At 50.4% G+C, this 10,793-nt stretch overlaps 1 protein-coding gene across 5 annotated transcripts in view; it reads left to right on the top strand.

Moving 5' to 3' along the window:
* RRBP1 (ribosome binding protein 1) overlaps positions 1 to 5,401 on the top strand; it is a 29,433-nt gene extending 24,032 nt beyond the window's left edge. For 4 of the 5 annotated variants that reach the window (XM_064509810.1, XM_064509811.1, XM_026104199.2 and 1 more), the window contains 6 exons: positions 304 to 387; positions 1,743 to 1,832; positions 2,797 to 2,880; positions 3,573 to 3,671; positions 4,248 to 4,391; positions 4,895 to 5,401. In XM_064509810.1, coding sequence (XP_064365880.1) covers positions 304 to 387; positions 1,743 to 1,832; positions 2,797 to 2,880; positions 3,573 to 3,671; positions 4,248 to 4,391; positions 4,895 to 4,933 — 540 coding nt within the window. In that variant the 3' untranslated portion in view covers positions 4,934 to 5,401. The remainder of the gene's footprint in view (positions 1 to 303; positions 388 to 1,742; positions 1,833 to 2,796; positions 2,881 to 3,572; positions 3,672 to 4,247; positions 4,392 to 4,894) is intronic. The other variant, XM_064509813.1, reaches the window with a different exon arrangement.
* Positions 5,402 to 10,793: the final 5,392 nt, after the last annotated feature.

A 10,793-nucleotide genomic window follows, 5' to 3' on the forward strand; every position in this document is an offset into this window, starting at 1 on the left:
ACAAGTGATGCCATCACAGCCTCTTTGAGAAGATGTTGCATTATAAAAATGGATCCCTGGGCCAAAGGGCTCCGAAACCAAGTGCATAAATGAGCTGCTTTCCCTGCCCACCCACTGAGAGCCCTGGGGTGATTGGGCTGGAGGATGGGAGGGCAGCACAGCGCAGGGTAGAGGGGGCCACGGCTGGGCTTGAGTGGTTGTGTGACGTCGCAGGGTCTGCAGGGGCCTGGAGGGGTGAATGGAAGGAAAACCCGAAACCCTAAGTCTGTCTCTTGCTCCCTGTTTTCTGTTTTTCCTTGTCAGTTGAGGCAGCTGTTATCAGAGTCCCAGGAGCAGCTAGAGGCAGCGAAGACAGAAACGCAGAAGCAGAGCAAGGAGCTGGCCCTGGTAAGGGGGGACACTTGCAGCTGCACCGCTGGGACCAGTACACCTGCATGCAGGATGGCTGCTTTGCTGCGGGGAATTTTGCAAGCTGTGACCCAGGGCTGATCCGCCTGGTGGCACCTTGCTCCTCACTGCACGTTCAGAGAGGGTAGGAATGTACAGCCAGGACACAGGTGAACTTGGTACTTCTGCACACAAAACTCATCCAGTTTTCAAAGTGAGCCAGGAAAAGATTTTATTAGCCTGCTGTTCCTCCTGTGAAGGTAGCTGGGGAGGAAGGGAGAGCAGCAAGGCTTATGCAAGCTGGCATGTAGCAGAAACCCCAGCTCCTGCTGTGCTGGACTATATGATTGCAGCCCCTGGGGCAGGCAGGAGTTTGGGTGCACTAAGGGTCCATCAGTCCACCCCTGGATGGGAGGATCTAGGGTATATGTCCCATGTGTATATGAATCGCTTGGAGGATTTGAGGATGAGGCAAAGTTTCTGCAGGTAAGTGGGAGAGAGGGCTGGGATGGAGGGCTTGGAGAGCCAAAAAACTGCCAAAATTATGAGAGCTTTTGGATTTTAATTACACCTTTTGGTTGTGAAACAGCAGCTGCTGCTTTGCCTTCTGATATTTAAATGTTTCATTCTTTGGACGCTAAGCTCACCCATGAGGTCTAGGAGTCTGTTAGTGTCACACTCCAGCGCTTCAGGGCTCCCTTAAGCCCTGTTGCAGTGAGCAGAGGGTCAGGAGATCTCCCTGTTCAAAGCTCTTGTTTTTAAAATCTTGAGGTGGTATTGCTGGTTTGCAGACCTGCTCAGAGCAGCGTGAGCCAGGAGACACCACCTGGTGCCTTGAGTACAGCTTCTCTTGGGTGCTGCAACCCTTCTGAATGTTGCAGCTGTTATCGTCCAGCTCATTTAAGCCCATGCAGCCCTTTGCTCTTGAGAGAGCTTGCTGCTGGGTAGTCATTGACTTTAATTAAATGGACAAGCAGTTGCAAGTATTGAATGCGTCTGTGTTCATCTAGCAACCTTCCCTTCCTTCTCCTGAACACACCACCCGGCTTTGGCTGCTTCATTTAACAGCTCAACTGTATCAGTACAAACCTTTGGTGGTGGCTTTAAACCAAAGTGCTGAGTGATTAACCAAGAGCAGAGGAGGTGGAAGCGGGTCTGCACACCTAGGAGCCATAATGTCTTAAACTGCACAGGGTAGATACAGTTTGTCTAGCCAAACCCAAGATGTTTTTTCCAAATGTGGCTCATATGCAAGCAAAAAAACAATGAGCATTGTCTGTAGATCCTTGTGGGTCTTGCAATGGCTGCTGCGTGTGGGCGCGTAACTGAGCCAGTCTTGCTGGTCCTCCTTGCAGGTCAGGCAGCAGTTGAGTGAGATGAAGAGCCACGCGCAGGGTGGAGTAGAGGGGTTACAAGCTGACCAAAGCGAGCCCGCGCCCCTCGAGGTTAGGGCGGTGGGACTGCTGTCCATGAAGGCGCTGACCCCTAACCCTGTCCCTCGTCCTGTGTCACCATTTCTAACAGCATGGAAACCTGCACGTGGCTTTGCTCCAGGCGGAGTTGTTTTCTGTCCTGCGTGTGTGGCGCATGTCCACTGAGGTCCCAGGAAGCCAGACCCTAGCCCCCTTAACCACCAATCCTATTCCTGCTGGAAAAGCATCGCCATCTGGCTTTCCTGATGTCGTTCCCCTTGGGTGGACAGGGGCAGGCTGGTTTGGGGAGGCAGGCAGGGAGCGCTGCTGCAGGGGCACTGCGAACCCTCGAGCAGGCTCTGCCACACACTGAACCAAGAAGGGCATTGCTTGGGTTACCCTGGAGGAAGCCCAGACCCCACTGAGGAGGAGGACTCCCTGACACAGCTGGGCTGTGAATCCTTCCCTGTTGGAGGCCTTCTCTGGGGGTTAGGATTACAGAGCCCACATTAGCGCTCTGTCCACCTTGCTGGAGTCAGGCTGAAGGAATTAGCAGTGACTGTTGTCTTTCAGGCTAACACCTCTTGCCGGTAGCTGCCTCCTGCCACGGGCAAGACTCCATTTCTCTCCTTTAATCCCATTAACTGTGGAGCCTTCCCCAGGGCACCGTTCATCTGGTGCAGCATGGCCACCAGTTGGATACATCCTCCGCTATGTTTCGCCTCCTGTCCCAAGTCCCAGCTTGTGCTGCCTCGCGAGTAGGCACAATTTGGCAAAGCAAAACTGAGCTCTGGGCCTGCCATTGACATCTTCTCAACTTTTGTGCAGAGAGGAGGGGATACCGGTGCCTACGGTCTTTCTGTGCCTTGGGAAATGCTCTAGGTTTTGTTTCTTCGGCATAGCCCAGCTTTCATGGTAATGTCCTCACTCACTGATCTCTGTCCTTAGTTCTTTTTTTTTTATATTTTTTCTGGGTCTTTTTTCTCTCTCAACGCAGTTGAAAACTCAGCTAGAGCAAAATGAAGCCCTTGTGGAGAAGGAGCAAGTGCTGAGGCAGAAGTTAGTGCTGGAACTGGAGGAAGTAAGTCTGGGACAGGGGCGAGGAGGGGACAGCGGCTTGCTGTCAGAGCTGGGGGTCAGCCCCAGAGCTGTGGAGGTGCCGTGGGCAAGCTCCTCTGCAGAGGGAAGGGCCCTTTCTGCCAGCATCCATGACTGCCTTACAGCAGGATTTATGGCTAGGCTGGATCTGCAATCCCTGCTCTGATGTGGAGCATATGGGAGCTTTACCCCCAGTCTGAAATGTAAAGCACAGTTAGCTTTCCTCCAAAGCTTTTGAGTTCTTGGCTACCAGTGGAGCCCGAGAATTAATTTGAAGTTTTCCCCATCCCTGCCTTCGTCTGAGACATCGCCCCGCTTTGCCTCATGCCTCTGGAGCAAAGGAGACTTCTTACAGCAGCTGTGCCAAAGCCACCATGCAAATACCCCAGCTGCTGGACCCTTAAAGTGCCCCTTTCCAAGTCTCCCCTTTTTTGCCAGCTCTTTCCTTTGAGGATTCAGGACTTTAACTGGGCTTCTTGCTGCTTCTGGAAAGAGAGTTTGAATAGCAAACCCAACGCATCTAGCCACCTGACAGCAGCTGTAAAATCTAGCGCTTCATCAGAGGTAGACCCACTTGGGACTGGGGCCTTGCTAGCTCGCTGTATGTTGGTAGGATGTGGAAGATACCTACTGTCATTAGCTAGTGTGTTAATTGAGCATGTTTTCCTCTTCCAGGCACAAAGCTCTGCATGCAGTTTGCAAGCAGAGCTGGAAAAGCTGAGTTTGGCTGAAAATGCAGCAACTTCTGACATGGAGGAGACCCAGCATCTCAAGGTGATTTGGCTGCCCTGGTTTCTTGTGCTTGATGTTGAGGCAAGACAGCAAAAGCCTTGTCGGAGGAGGACTGCGCGCATGGTGTATCTTTGTTGCGGATGCTGGGGCAACGTAGATGGTTCCCACGCAAGTAGCTCCCTGCCCCAGGCCTGGCTGTGAGCTTCACCCTGGCTGAAGGGTGAAGCAGGATGGAAATCACAGTCCCTAGATCTCTGTTGGCCAAGATTAGAAAGGGAGGGGGATGATGCCCTGAGCTGGCTGCCTTAGCAAGCAGTCTTGCTGGCTAGGCTTTCCATGCATTGGGAAATAATTCTGCTCCTGTGAGACTGGCTTGGCCCAGGCATCTCCTGGGTTTGCCAGAGAGCCAGCATGAGTTGTGGCTGCATCCCTGCAGCATGGGGTGAAGCTTGGCCCCTCTGGCATGGAGGGAGCTGGATGTGCCTTCAGCTCTTGGTCACCAAGACTGCTCAGTGCAGACCCACTGTGATGGGGTGGGGGGTAGAACTGTGTTACTTGCAAACGGCACAGACTGCAAAGGCAGGCTCATGTGGATGGCTTCTTTCAACTCCTGTGTAGGAAAGACTTGAAAAAGAAAAAAAATTGACAAAGGACTTGGGCCAGGCAGCAACCAAACTACAAGAGCTACTGAAGGTTACCCAGGACCAACTGGCCAAAGAGAGAGAAACAGTGAAGAAATTGAAAGAACAGCTTCAGGAAACGGTATTTGTTCCAGGAGTTGGGATTGGGGATGAGCCCTTGGCTGGGATGGCATCTGGAGCTAGATGAGGTGGCAGGACAGCCCCCATGAGCATCCGGCCATGGTCGGGTGGGAGAACAACTCAGCCCTTCATGGCTGGGAGGAAAGATCAGGGTTGGAGCGAGCTCTTGCTGGGGGTCGCTGGGAAGGGATAGGAGCAGAACTGACCTCTAGCATGCTGGAGGCTCTGAGGCTCTGTTCTTCCTCTTGCCACTAGCGGAGGCCACAAGGAAACGTGTGTCATGTGGGTGTCAAAAAGGGGAGGCAATGTGGTGCTTATTGCCAACAACTGTCTTGGTGGCTCTAGGCAACCCATGAGACTCTGCTGGAAGTGGGTTGTCATGATTTTGACTATCATCTGGAAGGGAAGATCTGACCAGTCTGTAAAATGCTGTGCTACTTAAGCTGCTATGAAAGTAAGAAGTTAGACCCAGTTGAGTAATCCACCTCTGCTTTTATTTTCCAGGGGGAAGAGGACGGTTCAAAGGAAGGGACTTCAGTTTGATCACGCTGTGACCTAGAACTTACTGTTCAACTTACCAAAATGCCTTACACATTCCTAAAATAAAAATATATGCTCAATTTACTGTAGATAAAAGATACAAGCCATTAGTGACTCAAAACCTAATTCTGAAACCTTAAAAATACCAGTAAACACTGCAGGTATATGTTTATAAGAAAATCTTCATACTGTTTTGTACAACTATTCCCCTGGAAGCCACTCCGACTGTGTCAGGGTGGGCACTGGGGTTCAACCCCTCTGTAGCAGCAGAATCCATGAATGTGTGAAAATGGAAGACTGTATTTGTACATCAATCGGTGCAATTATTTTTTTGGGAGTGAAAGAAGTGTGAAAGGAAGGCCGATGACCATATGATGGAAGGAAGCCGCTCTCTGATGGGGGGGGCTCTTGGCATATATCTTCTTGTGTATTTCTGGGTGTTGATGCAATTAAACTGATGTTGTAGTGAAATGAGCTTTTCCTTGCTGTATTCTTCTGGATTTATTTATTTATATGTTTGTTTATTTTAAGCTTACAGGTTACGTAGGTGTTTGAGATCTCTGAAGAACAACCCCAGTTGGGCTAGAAGTGGATCCTCTATTCCCACCATTCCTTCCTGTGGAGTAAAATCAGAGGAGACAGCTCTTACAGCAATGTGAGCAAAGGGGAGGAAAGTTTCCTTTGAGCCACGTGTACTTTTTGTGCTCTAAGTGCAGCTTGGAGTGCCCTTGCTTTTGCTGCGAAGCCGTGGGTGAGGGGGAGGAGGCCTTGATGGAGGAAAGTATGCTGGGGATGACGTGTCTGTAAGTGTGACGCTCCGAGCGTGTTGCCCAGTAGAGGGAGTGCGGCACCAGCCGTGGTTGGTAGCCGGCAGTGGGAGCTGTGCTTAGGTTTCCCCTGCATTTTGTCCCTGCCCATGCTACGTGGTGGTCCTTGTTTGCTGCCCGGTTCTCCAGTGTTCAGCTCTTGCCTTCTTGTGGCTTTTTTTTTTTTTGGCCATTTCTTAGCAAGTGGCAGAAGCCACGTGACCGCTTGGTGCCTGTCTCCCCACAAGAAAGCAGCCAAGCCTGATGCTGACATCAGCTGGGCTGGAGAGAAGGGAAGGAGGGCTCTGAAACACTTGGTTCCTCCAGGGTTTGTGAAAAACAGGGGTCAGGAAGGGGCAGGCAGTGCCTGGATGGTGTCTTGCGATGCCTGGGTTGAGTGTGCAACGTTGCAGCTCTGGCTGCTTGTGCCTCTTCCCTTCAGGAAAACTGCAGAACACTACAGTTGTGTGGGGATGACTGTGCGTGGCCTCCAGTGCCTGGCACGGGGCTCAATGACAGCGCTGGCGGCTGTCCCACCTCCCCATAACCCAGAGGAATAAATCACAGGGGACTGTGTTGCCTGACTGGCGGCTCTCAGCATGGCTCAAGGGCCTGCAGAACTGATGGCTGGCTGACTCCGGCACCTGCCACGACTGCAGGTTTCAGGGCTGGCTCCATCTTGCCCTTCTCTTCCAGCTGTTTTGGCCATGATGAAGACGATGCAGAGGGGATTAACAGGGATGTGCAAGTCTCATGTCAGGGCTGTGACCCATCTTTGACCAGGAGAGACAAGGAACACCCATTGAATCCTGGCCGAGGGAAAGGAAGAGCTGAGATGTATTAGATGCCTTGGGCTTAGGAACCCTTTTATCTGGGGTTCACTGGCTCTTTGCTAATTGAGGTTCGGCAATGGCTGTTTCACCCCAGCTTTCTGCTTGAAGTCCAGGCATGACACACTTCTGAGCCCATCAACACTCATTGCAGAAATGGCCCTGGTATTTTCAGCAGGGCACTGCAGGAGGTGGTGGGGAGCCACAGGGAGGAGTCATAACAGAGTTTTGGCCGGTCTAGCAGGGCTTCCCCTTGGTTGCTGCTGTCTGTCCAGCCTGCATTTCCTTGTAGGCTGGGAGTGGGACCTGTGGGGTGCCTGGACATGTGGCTGTGCTGGCTGGAGAAAGCCTCCTCCCCAACCCTCCTGCTGGCTCCCTGCCCCACCAAAACGGCACTCACCCACTCCTGCGCTTCACCAAACCTTGTCCCCAGGGATGGCAGTGTCAGATGCCAGGTACCTGAGGTCAGGGCATCTCCCACTCCTTGCATCAGGTGGTGGCTGAGCAAAATTGGTGTCTGCAGACTCATGTCATGGGAAAACTGGGTTCTGAAAGTCCTTTGATGAGCACAACTGAGAGTTGGGTGTGGATAATGTTGTGATGGGACATGCTAAGTAGGCTTGGGCCTCTGTCAATGTTTGGCTTTTGGTCTGTAGACTTTTGACTTTTAACATTCCCCCAAAGGGAGGTAACACTTGGATTTACCAAGATTGCAAACAAAGGGTATGTTGTGCTGTTGAGAGTGTTGGGGTGGCCATCCCCTTTGAAAAGCAGTTTGTGGGACAGCCCTGAGTAAGAGGAACAATGAAGTGATGAAATCCTTTGGTTTTTCTCATTTTGTTCTTTTGCAACAGTGATTTCCTTTCTTGTGAGTGTTTTTGCAAAACAGACCAAACTAATCAAGTGATAACAAGTGCAGTAACAAAGCCCCCAAAACGTAGAGCCAGTGAGAAGGCAGTGGGCAGCATCACAAGTACATGACAGGGTCAGCTGTGGGAGCTTGTTGGGGGAGGGGACTTCAAAAGCTGCACAAGAGCGGAGTTAGCATCCTTAACATGTAGGATATGACACCCTTCCGGGACATCTCCTAGTTGGCTATTTTGGGAGGTGTGGGGCTGTGGGGCTGGTCTTGTTAAGCAAAGATGATGATGAAAACAAGTCTCATGCTGGGGGGGAGATGTTACAACCCCAAGCAGTCTTGCAGCCAGGTGCTTTTTAAAGATCCAACAATTGCCCAGCTGTGGCAATTTCACATGGGAGCCATGGATCCTTCTGCTGCTTTCAGCCATGGGCAGAGCTCGCTTTTCAGCCTGCGTAGATGGGCTTATTAGCCACAGTTTAGATGCTCAAGTTCACCTTTGTTTGAGCAGCTAAAAAAAAAAAAAATTGCTGTTACCTCTGCCACCTGCTGCTTGCACTCAGGGCTGAATTACCAGGCTCCATCTCCCTCTTTCCTCTCCCTGGTTTCCCAGTAATGGACAAAAAAAAAAAAAAAAAAAAAAAAGCTTTTGGAGAACTGTTGCCCATATCAGTACTTGAAGAGGTCTCCACCAGCTATGCTACTTGAGCGTAGCTGTGGCCCAGCTCCAAGCTGCAGCCATCACCCCAAACTGGCACCTGAACACCTTCCTCTCACCTGGGGACGGGATGGCTTCCTTCTTCATTCCTCTGCCTTGCAGTTGGGCCAGGTCACGCGCCAGCTGGATTTGCTTGGTGCCACTAGGCTGGCGTGGGGAAGCTCTTGGTGCAGGGAGGGCTCCTTTGTCACACTGGCAAGCGGTATCTGTCACAGGGCCTCATTCCTACAGCGCTGCCTGGTGCGGCTTGTTCTGTGCCAGGGAAGTGCAGCTATCACTGTCTAACAAAGGCAGCCTGGTTCAGTAGACGTTGCATGGAGCTGCTGTCTTTGCTTCCCCACTCTGCTTCCCTGAAGGCAAGGGGTCAGGATCTTGGAAAATTTTGCTTAGCTAAAAATTAGATGCATAAGGGGCATTTTTTTTGGATGCGGTGCTGGAACCCAAAGAGATTGCTGTGCAACATCATTCAATCAGGTTGTCTACTGGCTTTACTATGCATCTCAGTTCCAGGTCATTTCTTTTGATGGTGAGACTCCTCTCCTTTGGAAGCAGCCCTGAATCACTTCACTTTTTTCTTGTTCATACAATCCTGTTAGAAAGTAATTTATCTCCCCAGCAACTGGCCTTGCTATAGGAAATGTCCCTTGTGCTGTGGCTTATTGTTTGTCTCGCCTTTTCAAACAGTCAGGATGATTTGGGAAACACTTTATCTGAGAGAATTTGAAACAGGCACAGGAGGAAACACCTTTCTGTCCTTTTCATCCCTGCCAACTTCAGAAGGGCAAAGGACCTGGAGAGATGGTTACATTTGGCCCACTGACTCCTTGAGGTGGACAAATCTGAAGCATCATGACTCGCATCTGCAGGTTAACAGCCACTGCCAGCACTGGCATCCAGGACTACTCTTTGAGGGAGACCTCAAGGCTTACTGTGAGGACCCTAAAAGCAGCCAAAGCCACTTAGATCAGCTGTAGCTGGGAGAGAGTATAGCCAACCAAGGCCCAAAAGGTCTGCATCTGCCTCTTACTGAGTTGGGCTGGGTTTCTCTGCAGAGAAACCTGCAGTCTGGAGGCTCTATGTATCAGCTGAATCGTGGCTGGGAGTTCCCTTTGTTTGTTAGGCAGCACCACTCCTACTGTGTCACTGGGTCTGGTTTTCTTATCTGAACCTGGACTTTAGACAGATACCAGTATTGCAGACACCTAAGCAAGGAGGAACTTTTTATGGGGATGATTACCAATTGGGTGAATTCAGAGCCAACTGAAACATATGCTAAAGGTACCTGTGGAAATTGATTCCTTTTCTCAAAATCAAAAAGCTTCACTCTGGTGGATCTCTCAGTGTTAGAAAACCTCGTGCTTTCAACCCTGTGACCTGTGAGGGTGCCAAGTTAGAGCCAGCAGTCAATGCTTGCCATTGATTAAAAGCTTCAAATGTGAGTACAGCCAGAGAAGACCTACGCTGAGTTAGGGGACAGACCGTTATTTCCCTGCTCCCACAGATGAAACAGTGCAGTGTACTGCTCTGCTTCAGCAAGCTGAGGATGCAGGCTTCAGAGGACACACATGGACAGTACATCTGTCTCTGCACATCTGGCAAAAGCATGCAGTCCAAGGGCAGACTGTGTTTGCATGGGTTTTGTTGGGCTGGCTCCAGAAAGCTCCCTCCAGTCTTGTAGGGAAAGCAGCACAAGATAACTGATGCATGCTGGATCTCTCCTAGTCAGACTGTAAATACAGAATGCATCCCAGGAAGCTCCCCTCCCCATGAAAAATCTGAGTCTGAAGCCCAAAAAGAAGAGACCAGGTGCTGTCACTGTCAGGGAGATAGAGCCTGCAGTAGGCTGGCATTCACTTGGCTGTTAATGGGGTGCAAGGCCAAAGGGGATATTACACTATGCAGACAAATGAACAGGCTTTCTCCCCCACGCTCTCCACCTCCATCAGCTTCTCTTCCCAGGCTGTGTTTCCCCAATCCTTTCCCACTCCGAAGTAGGAAAGGTCAATAGCTGCAAAAGGCATGCCAGCTTCCTGGGTGCTTGGCTCAAGCAGGACACTGGTTTGCTCTGCCCTGCAGAGTTGGCCCCACCATCCCCTGTAGGAGGGTTAATCCAGAAATTGGAGAGGAATCAGTCACTGACCCAGGGGAGGGAAACCCCATTTATTTAGGCTATTAGAATTTGGCACGCACAGAACATATCACAGTAATGCACTGGAGGCTAAGGGTTTGTTTTTTTTTTTTTCTACAGACATACAGGAAAACTCTATGCAACTCCCATGTACAGATTACACAAAAGGAAACAACTTTAATCAATCATTGGTGAACCATGGAAGCTTTTAAGATCTCTAGCTGGCACAGGAATGTTCTCTGCCCCCCATGCAAAGGCATTTCAGATCAAACTTTCTAGTAGGTGATATTTCCATGCATTTCTACAGAATTAAAGAAGCTAACAGACAAAAAGCCCAGATCAAGCCATATTAATCAGACTGGTTGGTTCTACTAAGTTAAGTCAACAGTAATTATGGACAAATGGACCAAGTGACCAAAGACTGGGGCTGAGAACACCACTTACAAGAGTTTCAAGTGGTTCCTTCTCATCGTACTTTACATAACTGGAAAGTTCTGAAATAAGAGTCTGCATTTGTAAAAG

Source organism: Dromaius novaehollandiae, chromosome 3 (genome assembly GCF_036370855.1).
Source record: "Dromaius novaehollandiae isolate bDroNov1 chromosome 3, bDroNov1.hap1, whole genome shotgun sequence".
NCBI lineage: Eukaryota > Metazoa > Chordata > Aves > Casuariiformes > Dromaiidae > Dromaius > Dromaius novaehollandiae.